General features: G+C 27.1%; 5 protein-coding genes across 7 annotated transcripts; 2 read left to right on the top strand and 3 right to left on the bottom strand.

The window, feature by feature from the left end:
* Positions 1-17: 17 nt before the first annotated feature.
* On the bottom strand, positions 18-910 carry LOC106786140. The gene is made up of 3 exons (XM_014747228.1): positions 766-910; positions 257-431; positions 18-171 (listed from the first exon to the last, which is right to left on the bottom strand). Exons 2-3 carry the CDS (start codon positions 423-425, stop codon positions 101-103), a joined length of 240 nt encoding a protein of 79 aa, XP_014602714.1. The 5' UTR covers positions 426-431; positions 766-910; the 3' UTR covers positions 18-100.
* A 719-nt stretch (positions 911-1,629) lies between these two features.
* On the top strand, positions 1,630-3,474 carry LOC106786148 (probable glucosamine 6-phosphate N-acetyltransferase). 3 transcript variants are annotated; one of them, XM_014747243.1, is made up of 5 exons: positions 1,630-1,687; positions 2,358-2,478; positions 2,569-2,631; positions 2,728-2,855; positions 2,951-3,474. In XM_014747243.1, exons 1-5 carry the CDS (start codon positions 1,667-1,669, stop codon positions 3,191-3,193), a joined length of 576 nt encoding a protein of 191 aa, XP_014602729.1. In that variant the 5' UTR covers positions 1,630-1,666; the 3' UTR covers positions 3,194-3,474. The 3 variants fall into 3 exon arrangements, with proteins under 3 accessions (XP_014602729.1, XP_014602731.1, XP_014602730.1); XM_014747245.1 differs by having other exon boundaries at positions 1,661-1,742; XM_014747244.1 differs by lacking the exon at positions 1,630-1,687 and adding an exon at positions 1,806-2,154.
* A 363-nt stretch (positions 3,475-3,837) lies between these two features.
* Positions 3,838-7,723, bottom strand: LOC106786147 (N-terminal kinase-like protein). Its single transcript, XM_014747242.1, has 12 exons — positions 7,286-7,723; positions 7,063-7,209; positions 6,798-6,926; positions 6,488-6,699; positions 6,016-6,106; positions 5,464-5,946; positions 5,183-5,404; positions 4,857-5,109; positions 4,606-4,776; positions 4,251-4,525; positions 4,047-4,155; positions 3,838-3,983 (listed from the first exon to the last, which is right to left on the bottom strand). Exons 1-12 carry the CDS (start codon positions 7,397-7,399, stop codon positions 3,850-3,852), a joined length of 2,340 nt encoding a protein of 779 aa, XP_014602728.1. The 5' UTR covers positions 7,400-7,723; the 3' UTR covers positions 3,838-3,849.
* A 2,046-nt stretch (positions 7,724-9,769) lies between these two features.
* On the top strand, positions 9,770-11,954 carry LOC106786151 (farnesol dehydrogenase-like). The gene is made up of 5 exons (XM_014747248.1): positions 9,770-10,009; positions 10,371-10,542; positions 10,613-10,739; positions 10,852-10,981; positions 11,438-11,954. Exons 1-5 carry the CDS (start codon positions 9,878-9,880, stop codon positions 11,636-11,638), a joined length of 762 nt encoding a protein of 253 aa, XP_014602734.1. The 5' UTR covers positions 9,770-9,877; the 3' UTR covers positions 11,639-11,954.
* On the bottom strand, positions 11,927-19,368 carry LOC106786110 (CAP-Gly domain-containing linker protein 1-like). The gene is made up of 7 exons (XM_014747155.1): positions 19,312-19,368; positions 19,061-19,222; positions 18,688-18,891; positions 15,762-16,037; positions 14,369-14,494; positions 12,768-12,971; positions 11,927-12,407 (listed from the first exon to the last, which is right to left on the bottom strand). The coding sequence occupies exons 1-7, from the start codon at positions 19,366-19,368 to the stop codon at positions 12,135-12,137; spliced, it is 1,302 nt and encodes a 433-aa protein (XP_014602641.1). The 3' UTR covers positions 11,927-12,134.
* Between the last annotated feature and the right edge of the window lie 743 nt (positions 19,369-20,111).

Genomic DNA, 20,111 nt, shown 5'->3' with positions numbered 1-20,111 from the left:
ATAAATAAAAGATCATGTACGGATCATATGAGTACATATTTATTCATTTTTACTTATGTATTTTATGTTACAACATTTTGTATACTAATTGAAGTTTTTCTTAATGACCATGCCCTTCAAATTCCTTCTTTCTCTTTTCAGCCCATATTTTAACATTTTCTTCTGAGTAGGCTGAAATTTTAATATTTTTATCAAATTAAAATAATTAAATGTAACATTCTTTTAACTATATGTCAAATGACAAATAATAACATACATAATTGTTGTAATTTCATAAATAATGGTGAAGCGACAACAATAGCAATTAACCAGTATCTCATTAACCAACTATGTTTCAAATAATGTCGATATGGAAATTGAGCTACTTGAGCGGCAAATGTATATGGAAATCTCATCGGACGACCTTTAGATTTTTCTTCAGCCATATTTTACTGAAAAAGAACATTATTTTATATTAAATATATAATATACGAAATTTTATTAAAAATAATAAAGATTCTTGAAAACACAAACAAATTATTCTTGCTTATTCAAATACATCAAAAATATATTGAATAATAATAAGAAATTACACTTTATTAAATTAACTCATATAAATCAACTAATTATTATAAATATAATTTGTATAGAAAAAATTAAAAAATATTGCCTATAATATATATATTATAGTCTTTTCATTCTGTTTTTATATATTTATATATATATACATATATATAAACACTTAATATTTAAACATTAAAATATTATTAATAAAGACAATTTTACATTATATAATTTCTTGGTCCTGTACAATTGACTAAAAGTCATTCACGAACTACGAGATTGAACCATGAAAAACTAAGTCGTGAAATAGAAAACTATACAGACTTTCCACATTGATTAATTTCGGCGACTGAGCCGTATTAGTTTACAATGCTACTACAATGTGTGACGTTTAATTATCCAATAAACGTAGTTTTACTCTTATTGGCAGTGGCGGTTATTGCGTTCCGTGAAAGGCGTGACTTTTGTTCGAGTTCGCGTCGTTGATTGGAAGAGACACCAAGCAGCATCTTCAGCAAATGGTCAGCTTTCTATCTATGTAGGCACGAAGCTTATATACAAATGCTATACACATAGCGCTCTCTAGTGGCAATAAAAATTATAATATCATTGGCTATGAAAGTGACGAATAACAATTTCGTAATTCCAATAAAAAATTATTGTTTTATGAGAACACAACAAATTAAATAATATATTTAACAAATTTTGATAATTAAATAATAATCTTTAATGGTAAATGCCATTGCATTGTTTTCTATTTTTATGCAATTATTTAAATACATGTCTTACATAATATCCATAACTTTTCATTATTTTTCAAATATTCTATCCTACAAAAAATAAGTATAAAACATGTAGCTAGATTCTGATAATATATTCAATGCGTAATACGTATTTCATGGTTTCAATTATTTCAACATAATTGTTGAATCTTAAAATATGATATAATGCATTATTGAAATATTATTAGTTTATAGTCATCTCGTAAAATTCATCTTAGAGTACATAAGCAATATTATTACTTCATATTACAATGTAATATTACTTTTCTAATGATTATTTATATTAGCTATATACATGCGAATCTAAAAATATACATAAAATTAAAAATTTGCAATTATCAATGATACTATCACAGAATAAAGTAAGATTAAGATAAGTAAGGATATGTAAACATACGTACAAGAAAATTCAAATGAGTAAAGTATTCCTCTTAATAATTTTTGTTTTTGATCTTATAAAATAAAGTAATTTAAATGAGTTTAAAAAAATAAAAATAATACAACAAACGATTATACGTATTGATAATATAATGCATTATTTGCTATGCTTCTTTCTAGTAGATAAAAATAATAACTTAAACGGATAGATCTTGAGAAAATTCTTTTTAAAAATACGATAAAAAAAATAGAGATAGCCGCGGGCAATTGAGTGAGAGTGTCGTTATTGGAATGCCACGACAAAGAATTTCTTTGACATTATATTCCGTAGTGAGATTAAAATTGCCTACAACTTTTACAAGTTGAAGTTTTTTTTTAACAGATTAAAATAGGTTACAACACGTTCTTGTCTGAATCAATTAAATTGCGAATTAAAATGAATTTACAACAGGTTATACTTAGTTTTCTTTTTAAATACAAATCATCTTATATTTTATTTTTATATAACAATTGCATATCTTATTAAATGTTACTTTTCAAAATTGAATAAATTAAAGATATTTTATTTTTGTGATTATTACGACAATACAAACAGCAACATTTTTTGTATTTTAATGACAATCTATTTCATTAGTATTTGTAAATATGGTTTAGGATATTCATCATACAGAAGGAGAAATTGAATTGTTTAATAAAAATATATTGGAACGATTAACACTACCGCATATTGAAGGTTTACTGATGAGACCTCTTAGATCTACTGATTATGATAAAGGTATGATAGTTTTGTATATAGAAGATTTTTCATTTTTTAAGTATAAATATATATATGTGAAGTTTCTTTTTTAACTCATAAAATTTATAGGATTTTTAGAACTTTTGGCACAATTAACAGAAGTAGGAAAAGTAAATAAAGAACAATTTCTAAGTAAGCAATATTAATAAAAAATAATTTTTAAGAAATATTTTCTACAATAAATCACACACACACACACATTACCTGTAATATATAAATTTGTTGTAGATAGGTTTCAAAGTATGAAAAATACAGGGATTTATTATATCATTGTTATAGAAGATGTAAATAATACTATGGTAATTGGAAGTGCAACTTTGATATCAGAGCAAAAATTTATTCATAACTGTGCATTGGTAAGTATCACATTTTTTATTGATATGTAAAGGTATTGTATTATATATATACAATATCACAATGAATTTGTATGTACATGAAATATTTCTTGTAGCGTGGACGTTTGGAAGATGTGGTTGTGAATAATAATTATAGAGGTAAACATTTGGGTAAATTACTTGTTAATGTTATTTTGCAATTAGCTCGTTATTTACATTGTTATAAAATATCTTTGGATTGTCGAGATAATCTCATACCATTCTATGAAAGTTTAGGTTTTAAGAGAGAACCTAATAATGCAAATAGTCTTAATATAAGATTCTCAAATGAAAATACAGCAGAACAATCTCACTTGTGAACAAAGGTTCACAAATTATTGGTTTATTTAATAAAATGTAAAAATATTAATTTTTTGGTAATTATCGCATTTATCACATAAGCATTAAACTGTTACAATCAAAAAAATTAAAAATCATAAATTGTAATTGTAATTCTATTATTATATTATACTTATGAAATTAAATTTATTATGTAATAGCGAATTATATGATATAAGAATATTAATAAACATAATATACATATAACAGCTGCATATATTTATATATGTATATAGAAATTTAATAAAAAAAAAAAATAATTGGATTATCAGACTAATTTTTTATTTTCACAAATTTTATGTAACTCAAAAAGAGAATATTGTATATGTATCTATTATCTATTAAGCAAAGTATTTGTGAATATTTTGCAAATAATTAGATAGTTAGAGATTTAACTAGATATGCAAGTACAGTAAGTGTTGTATACATACACGAACATATATATACATACAACACATCACGCGCGCGCGTGCACACACAACATACCTTATATATATGTTATAGATGTAATTTGATAAACAAAATAAAAATTTGTTTGAACTTTTTAGAGTTTAAATAAAACTTCATATAGTATTATTATTGGAGTTACTTAAGATATAATTAAGTATCATTTTCTAAAAGGGGCTTAATATTTTGATTAAAGTTTTTTATTAATTGTATTAGTTCTTAATTTTATGGCTCTTTTAGCTTCCATTTGTCTTTGTCTAGCTAATTTTCTTTCTTCTCTTTTTCTTTTAGCTTCTTCAAATTTATTGTTTCCACTAAGTACACCTGTAAATTTTAATGTAATTATTGCTAGAATAGAATCTTAAAGAGAAAAACATTGAGTTTTACCTATCTGTTCTAAAGGTTGTACATCTTCAAGCGGTTGAAATTCGGAATCTTCCCAACCTACTTCAACTCCTTCATTTTTATCCTCCATTTCTTGAACTGCTTCCTCTTCCTAAAAATAATAACATTCATATGTAAACTCATTAATAGCAATTAATTAACTATTTATACTTTATTAATCATCTATAAGTATAATGCTATACGAACTGGTTCTTCTTCAAGACTTGTCCACTGATCATGTGTTTTGGGAGAATGAGAAGATATGGAAATATTAGCAGCTGAATTAGATGCAGCAGATGTTGAAGGCTGTTGCTCCATGTCCCCCCAATTATCAGCATCCCAACAGTCCCAATCACAGTCAGAGTTTGTATTTGTAACGTTAGGAATATCATGTTCATGATCATGATCAAGAGATGTCATACTTGTTGCACTACTTGTTGTAGCAGTTGTACTTGCACTACTTTGTGAACTGCTGGCTTGCTCTGCAATTTTATAGAATTCAGAATATTAGATTTATAATTTAGGAATTATATCATAAGAATATATATAATTAAAACCAAACCTAGAGAAGCGGGCTTATTTAATAAAATTCTAGATGTATTATGAGAATTTGATGATTTTGGTGTATCTGATTGACTACGATAAAATTTTGCAGTTACTGCAGCTACAGCCCATCCTGCCCATGTTGCTGCAGCATTACTCAAACTAGGTGTAGCGGTATTCACATCAGCCTCTATAGTAATACAAAATAGATACATTTGTATAACAAAATTTGATGTTAAGAGAAAATTGTATTTAAAATATATCATCTACCCATTGATTCGCGAAGTCCTGGATCTTCTGAAACTCTTTCGAGTTTAGATAAGAATCCACGTATAGTTCGAAATGCATTATCTCTTACTTCTTTATCAGCATCTGTAGTAAGCGGACATAAAGCAGGTAAAATTCGATTTGCTACTTCTTGTAATAGGAAATATTGTTGTGTTGCTGCTAAAGCTAGAATACTTGCAGTTCTAGCAGGCGGAAATGAATCACGTGTACCCCTTATAAATGCACCTATTAAAACCTATTTAAATGAAATGATTTAAGTATTAGATTGACTATATGTTCTTTCTGTTTGATATATGTAAACATTTTACCTTCTGTCTTATCTGTGGGTGAAGATGTTGAGCAATTTTTCCAAGACAAACAGTTGTATTTGTACGAATACCACCTACTTCATCCTTCGATTGAAGTTTTGCAAAATACCTTAATGTTTCAACATTAAGATTGTTATAATCCAATTTAGGAGCTAAATGCACAACCGATTTTATAGTTTGTTCTCTAATTGCTGGATTCATATCTAAAAAGCCTCGTGCTACCTATCATAAAAAAGATGTATTTAATTTTGATAATTAATACAAATATTATAAGTTTTTACCTGTGGGAAAATTGCTTCATTTACAGTTGCTGGTTGAAGATGATCTATATATCTATCTAATTGTTGCAATAATCGTAGTCTAGTTGCTCGAACATTAGATGCAAATAATTTCACAACACAAGGTACAACACGACGTTGATATTCAGCATCAGGTAACTGACTACCTAACTGCAATAAAGGAGGTAATACCGCACTCCCAGCATCTCCAAACTCAAAAGCAGCTAATAATTGAGGTAAAATCTTAAATCTTCCAACACCTTTTGGAAATGAATCTAATTGGCCAGCAAGTTGTGAAAAAAAACGTCCCTTTTCTCCTTTCTCTTTCATTTGAATTTCTTCTAAAAATAAAACTGCATCAACAAGATTGTTTCTGAAAAATCCCCCATTGCTACGACAGCGTGCTATCACATCTGCAGGATTAGGTCTTCCTTCTGCATTGTCGCCTGTTAGTTCCTGATATACTACTGTTAACTGTTTTGGTATCTTATGAAACAAAAAACATATATTTTTGAATTCTGCTTAATATATTACAGTAAGAAAAAACATACGTACTTTACTAATATTTTTAAGCTGAGTACAGGTACTAAGTGGACCATTAAATGTTTCCCAGATCAGGCAGCCAAGTCCCCACATGTCAACTGAGCTATTTTTTATTCATTCATGAGTTTCATAGTGTTAACATTAAACCTAAATGTTTAGATATAGAAAGAACTGACATTGTAAAATGTATGAATCTAAATATTCGTTTAATATTATTTGCAAATTGATCCAAAGAAAAAAATATAAAAAATTTGTGAATTATATGAAAATATAAAGTTAACTATTTATTAAATTTTATCACTAAAAAGATGAAATTTAACTTTAACATTTCCAAAGATTAGTATATGTAATTAATGTTTTCAATTAATTTTCTATTAATATTTAAACATTATAAAACATATGAGTGTATAATTATTCATCACTTACATTAAAATCTAAATATCTACATTTTTTTTTAATATTATACAATTGTTTTCATTTTTACCATTTAGTAACTGGCTTTGTATTTTCTTTTATTTCCAGTGGTTGATATACTTCAAAATTTGGAGGTAATTTTGCATATACTGTATCCACAGCAGTCATGCATTCAACTCCTCCAAGTTTCCATTCACCACTTTCTTCATTTACAAATACAGCCCATAAATTGATATTGTTGTGTCGTAAATTACCATCGTTATTTAAGAAATTCAATGCTCTCTATCATTAAAATAAATCGATATAAATTTGCTATAATTGGAAGGTATAAAAATTAAAATCTTATAAACAATATAAAAAAAGGAAAATTGTATACACACTGTAATTTGAAATATTCCCCAAGAAAAGTACAAATCTAATTTGATGACATCCTCAGAATCTAATTTGCGTGAAAGACGATTCCGCAATGGTTCTACTCTTTCAGTTACTAAATAAACCATTTTATCTGTCTAAAGTAAAAAAATATTATAATACTTTAATTGTTATATAAAACAAAGGACTTAAGTATTTATATAGTAGAAATATGGAAAAACATTGTACGAATACTTTAATAAATTTTGCACAAATATTTCAGTATGTTAATACCTCGAGACTATCAATATATGTAAGTATACTTGGATGTCTGAGTGTTTTAAGTCTTTTGACAGCTGTGCGTGCAATATCCAAGAAATGTTCTCCACCATTTTTGACTTCAAATACGAACACAGATAAATCTTCTCCCACAGTAGAACCCTTACAATGAATTTAAGGAATTTATTTATCTAATATTTATAATATTATCATAATAGGTTACATCTTTATCTATTACCTTTCTTTTAGCTTTGTGTAAAGTCCAAATACTTTTATCTTCTAAACCTGGAACAGGTTCTCCAATCTCATATGGAAAATCCTTTGTAGGATCTCTCGCAAAAAAAGACCACATTTTAATATTTAACTTCTCATTTTAACATAAATCAAAATTATATTCTTTGACACTTGACAAAGGAGTACAAACAACATATAAAATATGTTAATTAAATCCAATTAAATCTCATTAACAATAAATTTTTAGATGTCCCTTTTATCTTTATGAATTACTAAATGAATAAGTGAAATATATTGATAATTTTAATAAGGTTATTTTGATGGATTGGTATTACAAGGGTTGGGTCACTGATTCTTATTGTAACGACGATAGAAACAGCGCGTGAAACAAGTGTGGCAACGTAACCACAGCACTACCTCTCATGTACTAGGGAAACTATAAGTCAATTTTGTCAAGACTAAGTATATATAGGTGTAGTAAACAAGTACGAGGGGATTTAATAAACACTAAAAAACAAGAAATAAAATTTATTATAAAAATTATTTTAACGAATATTATTTCGCGTAACATCACTTGTACGCTCGATATAACCCCTAAAACCTCTTTACTCTTATTGCCTTATATATATTATGGTATAATTCAATTAAATCGTGAAAACCCTGGGTATTACACGAAATAACTTATCGTTTTAGGAGAAGCATAAAAAAATATTATTAATATAGTAATGTTCTGTTAGTAGTGATATTCTATCGGATCCAATCTGCAAATCAAATTTCAATTTCATACTTTAACTAATTGGCTCATGTGAATTCTTATGTTAATTAGTTGAAGCATTTCTGCTTTTTTCATACTTCACCAAGTTGWTATGTATATTTATTTCATAAATTAACGAATTTTATAAAGTAACAGTAGCATCYATATATGGCGCCTTGTTAGTCATCATGGCGTTATCTCGTAGTCTAGTCAAATTAGCGAGCAACCTCGAAATGAGAGATAATAAACCGTAGAAAAGTTGGCATAAAATCTCAACAGTAGAAAAAAAAAATAAGTACTCTACTTGAACACTAATTGCACATTCAAAATCTATAATTGCACACTTTATTAATTAATTATTTAATTAGTTATTAATAATTGAAAATACAAAACGTTTTTTCTCATTTCTAAGCAAAGCAATAAAGGTTTCTATTGTTTTTTCTTTTCAATCAATTGCTCACTTTTTGTTTGTCCGGCTCCTCAACTTTTATTAATTAATTATTTAATTAGTTATTAATAATTTAATAATAATCTTTACCATAATTAATTGATACACATTTTTTGTCTCACAAAAATTTATTTGTATATCAAAATGAATACGTATTCTTTTTAAGACGAAATTAATAATTTAAAAATTTTTCCTATTAAATTACGTATTTTAGAAAATTTTTAATTACAGATTTGTTGTCTCCTAAAAATTTATTTTTTTTTAACTGCAACTGCAACTGCAAATGCAACTGCAAATGCAACAGCAACTGTAATTGCAACTGTAACTGCAATTGCAAATGCAACTGCAACTGCAAATACAACTGCAACTACAAATGCAACTGCATTTAATATGTAATTGTGTAAGTTGTGTAGTTGTTTAATCAACTGCAAATATTATTTATCGGGATGGCATGATATTACCAAAATATGCATAGAAAGTAAAAATACAAAGAATTCAAAGTTATTATTATTTCTGTTATATAATTCACAATACTATATAATTCACAAAATTCTAATCATATTAAAACTTAAGTAATAAGTCGGGAAGATCTTCTGTGTTCAAATTAGGTCGCGATATGACCAATCGGGGAGATATCATCTGTCATTGATAGCAAAGAAAAAGGCGCGGTGGACAGCGAAGTTCGACCTGCTGCGTAATCAAACGTGTCACCATGAATTATCTCTGCTAGAAATGAAAAACATAGATTGAACAATCATAGAAACATTGTACATAGTTAAAAACATTCGATCAGGATCTTTTTTTGAAAAATAAAGTACAAAATAGCATTGAGAAATGATCTAATTAGTAACTTGATAATTTTCAAAGCTAGCAATACTGGAAAAAAATAATATGAAACCGTACTCGTACGATACGTAGTAAAAGACCGYTTGYTTTTTAATTCTTTAATATTCTTTAAAAATAGATTTTTAATAAATAAAAAATAATAAAATAAAAAATAGTTTCTCTAATAAACATCAATAGGTATATATATTTACATGTAACACAAAAATGCATTTTCAAGGAGAAAAAAACACCAATAGTGTGTGATCAATTTCAAGTGATATTATTTTATCGCAATGATATATTCACAAAATATACATACGGAAAACAAGTACGAATAGAAGGAATGTTATTTTTCTGTTATGTAACGTCTTTAACTATGTGCAATGTCATCTTGAYTGTTCATTCTATGTTTTTTAATGTAGCAGAGATAATTCAAGGTAACATGTTTTATTAAGGAGCGAGAAGATCGCTGCGATCAGTAGGGGACGTAATTTCAACGGGATAACACGTTCTATTCTTTCTGTATTCATTATTATCTCACTGTTCAACGAGATTGAGAATTACATAAAATGGAACGCTGGTCTGGTAAAGTAGCTATAGTTACTGGTGCATCCAGTGGAATTGGATTAGGAATAGCAAAAGCTCTCGTACAACATGACGTCGTTGTCATTGGATTTGCACGAAGGAAAAATAAAATGCAGGTGATTGTTTGAATTTTATTACATTTTTTTCTTTTTATCATTTTTAAACTTGCTTTTATTATAAAAAATAGACGACCCTGTGTTATTAGGGTGAGTGTAATTGTAAGAGATTAAAATTTATTATATATATAACATTATAAAGAATTGTATTGTTTTATTGTTAATAAAATACATATATTCCTAATACTTAATATATAAGTGTTGGCATCACAGAAACTTTAACAAGAATACAAAATTTTTAGGCACACGTGTGACAATTATTTCGTAAACAGTCTCCATACCTAATGATTTCGATAAGAATTATGTTCAACGTTTTATGTGACTGCAATTTCTATTATTAAAATAAAATCATTTTTATTAGAACGAGATGCAGGATGTTCATGGAAAAGGTAAAGGAAAGTTTTATGCATGCGAGTGTGACATCTCCAATCCTGAAAGTATCGAGCAAGCCTTCGAATGGGTCAAGAAAAATTTTGGAGTAGTTCATATTCTGGTGAACAATGCTGGAGTTTCATCAAATAAGAAATTTATGGGTACGAATTTAATTTTTTTTTTTTAAATATTATATTTAAATGAAATAATTTTTTAAAATATATCCTTCAGATTCGTCCAGATCCGATTGGAACAAATTATTTGRTGTCAATGTGTTAGGAGCAATCGATTGTACGAAACGTGCCGCTAGAATGATGTTGGATGCTAACGTAGAAGCTTGCATTATTAATATCAACAGGTTTGATAGTTTATCTTTATCATTTTTCTGTTCTTYGTGTTATTGTTATTATCGATTGTTTACTGATAAAAAGTAATTGATTTTATCATTCTAATATACTTTTTTATTTCAGTGTGGCAGGTCACAACGTAGTTTCTTTTCCGGGTATGTCTTTAAATATGTATTCAGCCACCAAATTTGCTTTACGTGCTGCTACTGAAACCACTGCAAAGGAATTGCATGGTAGTAAAATTCGAGTGACGGTAAATATATGCCCAAGTTTAATATGTAAAATTATAATAAATTAATCCATTTTTAAATTAATTTAGTTTAATTTCTAAAAGAATTGATTTTAAATTGTGTGCATATGATATAACATTATATTATATTTTATTAGCTGATAATATTACAGTAGTAATATAAAATAGAATACCTAGTTTATATTACTCCAGGTCTTTTTAAAGTGTGGATTGTAGCTCTAGATACGATCGTAATAATTTTCAGCAACATTTAGAAATTCCTATTCGTTCTACAACGGAACATAACACTTTTCTACCTTTTATTAGTTTATAATATTAATATAATTATATAATATAAAGTATTTTATTTACATACTGCGGACTAATAAATTTTTTAATTTTATTATTACGAAACAAATGAAGATTTAAACAGAAAAATTTAAAGAAATCATTTATTCTCAACGCTTTTTAATATTACAGAGTATCAGTCCAGGATTTGTAGCTACGGATATTAGTGAAGCCAATGATATCGACATATCAAATRTGAGCGGGCAAGTACCCATTTTGGAATCTAGTGATATAGCAGATGCAGTTATTTATATAATKGGAACTCCCCAACGCGTTCATATTACCGAATTGATTATTAGACCATTGGGAGAACTTATGTATGGAGGTCAATAATAGTATTAAGTTTAACATTTGATTTGAGTATTATATTGCTATTTTCATGGTTATAAGACATATGAGGTACAATTTTTGTATTAATGTAAAATTTGACTAAGAACTATATTCATATTGGATAWATTTTGAACGTATATACAGTTACTTTAGAATAAGAACGAAATACTTAATTTTTTTTAGAATGCTTACTATTTAATGAGTTTAATATACAATATTATTCGATCATAATTTAAATAACATTATTATAAATAATAACACATAATAATTTTTGTAAGTATTAAAGGAGTAATTAAATCTTAATCATTTCATATCTAAATAAAAAACAAAACAATTGTCATCTTTGTTTAATTTCTTGTAAAGATTGTGAATAAATGAAATTATTATTTAATAAAAAAAAGAAACAGAAAAAAAAGAAACAACATTGCATTCACGTTTATTTACAAAAGATGAAAAAAGAAGGAAGGAGAAAAAGAGACACCTCCGACTTTACTCCAATTCAATCTTGGTAAAAGTTTTTTCTACGCCTGTTGCGATCTGTGTTGACCTTGGCCTGACGTGCAGCTTCAGTGGCCTTGTCAGCAGCTCGCTTTGTGTTTGCTAATTCGATCTTAGCTGAATCAAAACGTTTTATTAGATCTTCTACTCTTCGTTTCGATGCCTCGAGAAGATCTTGCTTTTCTTCGAATTCTCTCTGAGCACCTTCGGCTGTCGTTCGTGCATTTCCCAAATTCAGATTTGCTATTTGTATTGCTTGCGTCAACGTTCTGACCTACAAAATACATTTTTGTTCATTTTTTTTTTTTAGTGTTTTTAGTTCATCTACCATTAGTTCTATTTACTAAAAAATTAAGAAAATTTAAAATTAGAATATTTGTATATAATGAGAGTATATTTTTTTCCCATAACTCGAGATTCATGCATTTAAAAAATTGTGGGTATTGAAATAATTTAGTATTGAGATTTGTAGCAAGTTTTAAACAAAATTAAAAATATTATGAATTTGTTATTTAGCTTTGTGTAAATAAATATATAATATATAAATATTTATATAATATGTTAGACGTGTTGCATATATGTGGACACATGCAAGATTTATAGAAAATTAAAAAGAATAGATTATTATTCTGACTTGTTCTTGAGCTTGTCGTGCTGCTTGTATTGCAATATTCGCATTTTCTTGATTACGTTGTAGCGAAGAACTTTCTTCCTGAACTACGGTCTCTGCCTCCTTTGTCTCTCGTTCGAGTTGTTCTACCATTGCTTCTTTTGCAGCAAGTGCTGCCTCTGCTGCTTTTGCTGCCTGTATTGCTTTTCCTGCCAATTGATTTTTCACCTAAACATCGCGAAATCCGTAAAAAGGTTTAGTGTTATTTTTCATTTTTCATATATATATATATTTATTTATTTTCTTATCTTGATTTTTTTTTATGAACAATTTAAAAAAGTTATTCTTTTCTGATAGGACCAATTTTTCTTGAAAATTCGAAGGGAACGATGATAAAATCAAATGATTGGTACTTCGCATATATTAGAATGTAGAAAATTGTTCCTATACGATTAATCAGATCACGATATTAGGCACGTGCTTAGTTACAATCTAACGAAAGTGATCACGTGCTGTGAAGTAAATTAAACTACTACTATCTGAGAATATTAAAGAAAAAATAACTTTTCGAAGTGAGAGAACGGCTAAGATATAACATAAAAATACAAAATAAATTCTATACACTTTTAAATTTTATTACAAAAACAGGGAAGAATCTGACTCATACTGGTAAATAAATTAATGAGGATTATGAAACATGATATAGCATCAGTGCATGCCATATAAAATTGTATTTTCAATCTGGAAATTTTGACGTCAAAGATGAACTTCGATCTGGTCGATGGAAAAATACATAAAATGATGAAAAGAAACTGAGCAAGACAAACACATTAATAATCATCATATCAGTAAAAAACTAAATATCAACCAAATGAAAGTTTGGAACTATATTAGAAGAAGACTGGATACAAGATTTGACAAAAATTTGTTTTTACTTTTCCATTAAAATAAGAAGAAACTAAACTCAACTCAATTTCTAATTTTATCCATGCTATTTATTTTTAATTTATCCAAATTTATTTAGTTATATAACGAATCGTTAACCCTTTACTACGAACTCCAAATTTAACACGTCAAAAAATCTTGATCACACACATACATATATTCATATTTATATATATATGTATAAATGTACCTATATACATGTATATGTGTATGTGCATTTGTATAATGTTCTAGAAAGGTAGAAAATCAGCGGACCGTGACAGCACGTTTATGCCTGACTCACGATTTCAATGTAAATGTCAGCGGTAACGTAAATCGAACGTATCAATGATAAAAGATTATGAATGTGAGATCTTTTAAAAAGCTTATCGCGACGCGAACGTGGAAATCATTAATAAAGTGTGAGAATCTTTCGGAAGATAGATGCACAACACGTAAATATCTGTCTTTTTATAACTACTAATAATCAAAAAAGAAATGAAATAATTTTTTGTGATATAAGACTTTCATAGTTATTCGAATTTAATAATTGAAAGTAATTCTTGCCTAACCAATTTATGATGTTTATTTTTAGAGAATAAAAAAAAGAAAAAAATGCGACGTCATTTATTTTTTATATTTATACAAAATATTTTAAAATTATGTAATTTATTGTTTTTTTTTGTTGATGGGGTACTTACTTGACGAGATGCTTGTGCACCTGCAATATTTTGAGCATCCTGCGCGGCTTTGGCATCCACTGCAGCTTTTTGAGCAATATCGACGATTTGATTTACATTTTTTAAACTCCCGTCTAACCTATCCTTCTAAATAAATTTATATTTTATTTTTTTATATCTCATAAAAGATATTTATTGGATTATAATTTGATTAACCTGATTTATCTTTCGTGTCTTTCTATTCTTCTCTGTTGCATACGAGTTCTTAAAAATAACTAAAAATGATATTATTTAAATCAACAGGATGAATTGTAATAATTTTTTTTTTCAAATGAATGTTTGTTACTAACGTGTATATACGATTAACAAAAGGATTATCTTCATTCCTTAATGGTATCTTCTTAAAGTATGTTCCTCCATGACGAAAACAATATTATATGCAACAAAGAAAATCTTTGGAATGAGATAATGTAATTTTATTTGTATTTTACGTGAGATAACATCACAGTCGTTTTAATCTGAAATATCTGAAGTTGAATCATAAATGTTTGCATAATCTAATGATTAAGTATCTATACTAATTTCAATGTGTCGTGTATAGTATGTGATTGTAATGTATTTATTATAATTATTCGAAATTAAAATTTTTATGGGTTCTATTATAAATATTTTATAATACTTGAACTATAAATAATTAACAAATATAATATTGAACTATATATTTTATATCTATATATTAAAAATTTATTTATAAAGTTAATATAATATTAACGCAACAATAACAACAGCCATTATTTCTGTATAATATGTAAGTGGTATAATGCATTACTCTTCGACCGATTGTAATATTATAAATTTAATAAAAGAAAAACTTGTTATTTTATATATATGGTAGAAATAAACTTCGTCTTTATATTTTTCTTTTTATAATGTATGATATTTATAATAAATAATTAATTTGTATGAAAAGTATTAAATTTAACATAGAAACAATTTATTTTTCTATCAAACTTAGTATTATTTAAAAAAATATGTGGATTTCTTTTTCCTGTCTCAAAACGTTTCCTCGTAGATTAAATCGTTAGACAGTGGGGTAAGTAAAATGAAAATAAATCTATATACTTTTATTTTGTTTTCTTAATAGAATATACAGCACATATATATATATATCAATCTTATGAATATCATTATATAAAAAAAGAAAAAAAAGGACTGGTCGTCAGAGAGATCTAAGCAATTAAAAACTAAATAAGCGTTCTCTTTACAAATTTATTCTAAGTTGATTTAGAAAAAAAAAAAAAGAAAAAATGTCGCAACATTTTCACGTTCAAGTTAACTTTCTCCTTCTTCTTTTCTTTCTTCTCCTTTTAATTATTTTTTTCCCAGTTTGTCGATATTTCCGGTCAGGATTCACCGAGGTTTTTGCACGTAACAAGGATTTTCTTTTGTTGCGATTTGCATTGGCTTTGGCTTCGTGTGCAGCCTCGTTTGCTTTGGCCGCTGCTCGATTCGTATTTATTAAATCTTGTTTGGCAACTCGTAATTCGCTGTTCAGTTCTTCGAGACGTCTCTTAGCTGCCTCGAGTAATTCTTCCTTCTCGTGTAAAGACTTCTGTGCACCGTCTGCTGCCAATTTGGAATTAGCTGCGTTTCTCTTAGCCGTTTGCATTGCGTGTGTGAGCGTCTTCAGCTGTGATCGTGATTTCATTGATCAATCAATATAATTTTTACTGTATTATTATTAATTTTCATTTATATAGAATTAATTTTATGTGATATGTTGTTTTTTTTTTTTTATATATTAAGCTGATTAACCGTTCGAGGATTACGAAGTGGGATTAGTGATTTCATATTTCGCGTTGAAAATTATCAAACGGTTAATTAAAAATATGTTAGGATTTTGTTTAAATATATAATTTTTATATCTACACAAATATAATAATGAGGTAAGAATGATAATTGGTTTGGATATGTAAATAAATAATATTAGTATAATTAAAATGATGTGTTAGAGAAAGTATTTGTAAAGAATTAAATCGAACCTGTAAAAAAGGGAGAGTACAAAGATATACGTTGATAAGTTGAAGAGTTTAGAGAGTCCAGTATAATAAAAATCATTTATTATAATAATATTGTTGCCTTGGGGTCGATAAATTATTTGTAAATGTTAATATATAATGTATATAGATAAATATATGTTATATTTAAATAAATAATATCAGTATAATGACAAACTTTATATCGAGTTGCCCTATAACCAATGGTAACATCTTCAGTAAGTATTCAATATAAATAAATTATATAATTTTTAAATATTTTTGTTCTTTTTTTTATTGATCTTTTGGCAGGAATTTGAGTATTTTTAACAAGCAGAAACTATCGAGTTGTACATAGGTATTTGATAATTGATAGAAACGAGAAATGCTGCATGAAATATACAATTCCCGTTCTCTATTTGATAGATAAATAATTAGATAAAAGAAATAATTAAAATTAATAAAGAATTTCTTCTGAAACTAACATCAAGTTTTCTCAAGGGATCGTGACTAAAAAGTAAAAGAAATAGTACTGACGACAAGAAAAGTATTTGAAAAAGATTAGAAAGCGTTGGTGACTTGGTATAGTGACGTGAATTGAACAAGTTGTATATTTTTAGAATGCACACTACGATCTCTTGAATCTGATCGATCTATCTTTGTCAATCGTTAACTATGATGCAATTTAAATAAATTTTTATTATATTTAATTAACTTGAGAAAATATTAGTTTAAATGATTCCAAGATGATTAAATAGAAATATTTGAAATAAGTCTTCAAATGATTATTATTAGTAAAATAGATATTAAATCTGTTTTTACAATTGTTTTTTTCTTATTATAAAATTAAATCAATATAAAAAAATAAATAAATATTGATTTGTTACAAATGTAATGGAAAAAGAAGGTTGGAAGTTCTAAATGTTAAGCCACAATTATTTTGATTGCTTGTTAACAGAATTTATATATGCATTTACACATTGATATTTTTTGTTGTTTAACTAGAACTCAGATAATCATTAAACGGATGCAAAGGAGGGAAAGGGCGTAGTCGGTTAACATACGAAAGAAGTAGTGTGAGTGAATACAAGGAAGAGAAAGAGATAGATATAGTATTAGAAAAAAAAAAAAAACAGAGAGACAGGCTAATAAAAACGGGGAAAAAAAATAATAGAAAAAGGTAGAAATAGAATAATGAAGAAAAATAGAGAATAAGAGAGAAACAAAGAGATAGGAGAGAGACAGCATAATACAAATAAGATAGAGAAAGAGAGAGAGAGAGAGAGAAAGAAAGAAAGAAAGAAAGAGTAAAGTTACTTCAAATATAATTGATAGCTGACATAAATAATGCTTTATATTATAGAATACTATAGTTAACAATATTATTAAAAAAAAAAGAATACTTTAGAATGAAATTTGCAATAACTTGGCTTGTCGATATTCATTCGAAAAATAAAAATAAAATAAAAAAAAAAAATAAAAAGAATATAGAGAAGGGGAAAATATGAGATAGAAATATCCTTGACTTCTTTTAATTCATACAAAACGAGGATATATCGATCCTGGGAAGACCTAGTTATCTTCTTTAATCGTTTCCCTTTTCTACGTATGTATATATATATATATGTACTTATGTACGTAAGTAAACTAGCGAATGGAAAAAGTATGACTACAATATTAAAAGAGATCAACCATAGCCTTGAGCTACGTAGTTATATTACCAAAGAGATATTGCGTAGGAAGTTGTAAATTTTTTCTGCCTTAAATTCTTATTACACACCTTAAATGTACACCACATTTATATCAATTGATTTACTTGTCCGTAAAGTTCATGTCAATTTATAAGTATATGCTTGATATTTATTTTTAATGTACTCATTTATCGAAATTTTCAAATTGTCTTTTCGTATTTTTCATTAAAAAATCGGCACAAACTTTACGAACGCGATCTAATTTATATTTATATCGTATTTTTCCTTTTGCAATATTTACCAGATATTATAACAGATTTAATTAAAACAAGCTCGTTGTTTTAAATTATACAAAGTTCAATTTTTGTATCACGAGATCCTGTATTCATTTTCTTCTTTTAATTTTCTGGGTTTTTTTCTTCGAAATTGTTGATTTTATCTCGTTGGTTCTTTGTGTGTGTGTTTTTTTTTTAATTTTTCTAATCTTTTATTTAAACATTATTTTTTTTGTGTGTTTAATTTATAATTGTCTTCTTTTCGTTCCCTTTTGTTCTTTCAAAGTTTTTGTCTAAAAGATTATACAAAAAATTATATTCTTGTGAAATATTTATACCTGCTCTTGTGATTCTCTTGCAGCCTCGACTGCAGCGTTAACGTTAGATTTCGCTTGCTGCAAGGATGCCATTTCTTCTTGAACGACCGTTTGTGATTCCTTAACTTCTTCTTGCAATTGTTGAACCATCGCTTCTTTTCCCGATAATGCTGCTTCAGCAGCTCTCGCAGCTTGTAACGCCTTCTCCGCCAATTGTGCTTTCACCTAAATTTTAATCTTCATAATATTTTTGTATCCTCGTCAAATGAATATTACAAATATACAAATAAGATCGAATTTTTTTTTCTTTAAATTATACAGAAGCTTATTCTACATAATCGAAAAGGAATAGCAAAAACGTTTTATTAAAATATAAATTAATAACATTAAGTACTTGATGTGCTGCTTGCTGACCAGCAATATTCTGAGCTTCTGATGCAGCTTTGGCCTCCTCTGCAGCTTTTTGAGCAATGTTGCTAGCTTTTTCGATTGTTTTTTTCGAATTTTTCGAATGACAAGATGGACCATTTTCAACTAATCGAACTTCCCTATGATTCTTATACACACACACACACACACAATTTTCATGAAATATAAATAAACAATTCTATATACAAAGATATTATTTGTTAATATTAATGTTACCGATTCGAGTGAAGGTTTTTGAACTCGTTCGCAGTCGAGCTTACCGATCATCACCATGACTGAAACATGAATGATCGGTTATTGTGGTTAAGATGACAACCAAAATTATTTTATATTATAATGCTTACCAATATAGGATAAAAAAATAATACGATACATTTTAAGCCATAAATCGTGCCAAGGACGATTTTATGAATAATTTTTGTCTGGAAGCCATGTTTCGTTTTATTAAATTCGATCGATTTGTGTCGATCGATTGGGTGTATTGGTTAGAACACATCTATCGAGCAGGTAAACGATTGAAATACGATTTTATCGAATTGTCTCTACGAAATCTCGATATTTATATTTATAACCAATGCTTTTCTTATAAAAATAAAGGTACCTAAACTCACTTCTCGTCAAGCTTTTTATTTAAATATTAATTAAATGAAATTTAAAAAAAACAGCTGTTTTCCTTGTGCTGCGGAACTGGTACAAAATTAAAAATAATTTCTTTTTTATTTTTTTTTTATTTATTCTTATTCTTTCTTGAATATTTTTTATTCGCTTTTGAAATATTACAAATATCGTAAAAAGGTGCTGGAACACCGTTCCAATGCATTACATTACAATAAAAAAAAAAAACACTGCTTATAATTATAATCAACTATGAGATTATAATATAAATTTAATAAAGTAATTATAGATAAAAATCAATATAAATATACCAATTAATAAAAAATAAACAAAACTATATATGAATGCATATACCACAGAATTATATAAGAATAAATAAATATAAATATATATATATATGT

The sequence above is a fragment of the Polistes canadensis genome, unplaced genomic scaffold (genome assembly GCF_001313835.1).
Source record: "Polistes canadensis isolate GaletaPanama2010 unplaced genomic scaffold, ASM131383v1 scaffold_66, whole genome shotgun sequence".
Classification (NCBI taxonomy): domain Eukaryota; kingdom Metazoa; phylum Arthropoda; class Insecta; order Hymenoptera; family Vespidae; genus Polistes; species Polistes canadensis.
The sequence above is the reverse complement of the archived record's forward strand: the minus strand, read 5'-3'. Positions and strand labels throughout refer to the sequence as shown.

Excerpts from the sequence above, each read along its gene's own strand:
- LOC106786148 (XM_014747243.1), top strand. The coding sequence starts at position 1,667 with ATGATACTATCACAGAATAAA. Across the intron at positions 1,688-2,357 it reads TGATACTATCACAGAATAAA|GATATTCATCATACAGAAGG; the intron begins GTAAGATTAAGA and ends AATATGGTTTAG. Across the intron at positions 2,632-2,727 it reads AAATAAAGAACAATTTCTAA|ATAGGTTTCAAAGTATGAAA; the intron begins GTAAGCAATATT and ends AATTTGTTGTAG.
- LOC106786140 (XM_014747228.1), bottom strand. The coding sequence starts at position 425 with ATGGCTGAAGAAAAATCTAAAGGTCGTCCGATGAGATTTCCATATACA. Across the intron at positions 172-256 it reads TATGAAATTACAACAATTAT|CCTACTCAGAAGAAAATGTT; the intron begins GTATGTTATTAT and ends TTAAAATTTCAG.
- LOC106786110 (XM_014747155.1), bottom strand. The coding sequence starts at position 19,368 with ATGGTGATGATCGGTAAGCTCGACTGCGAACGAGTTCAAAAACCTTCA. Across the intron at positions 16,038-18,687 it reads CAAGAGAATCACAAGAGCAG|CTGAAGACGCTCACACACGC; the intron begins GTATAAATATTT and ends TCACGATCACAG. Across the intron at positions 12,408-12,767 it reads CACGACAAGCTCAAGAACAA|GTCAGAACGTTGACGCAAGC; the intron begins GTCAGAATAATA and ends TGTATTTTGTAG.
- LOC106786147 (XM_014747242.1), bottom strand. The coding sequence starts at position 7,399 with ATGTGGTCTTTTTTTGCGAGAGATCCTACAAAGGATTTTCCATATGAG. Across the intron at positions 6,927-7,062 it reads CATATATTGATAGTCTCGAG|ACAGATAAAATGGTTTATTT; the intron begins GTATTAACATAC and ends TTTTTACTTTAG. Across the intron at positions 5,405-5,463 it reads ATGAAGCAATTTTCCCACAG|GTAGCACGAGGCTTTTTAGA; the intron begins GTAAAAACTTAT and ends TTTTTATGATAG.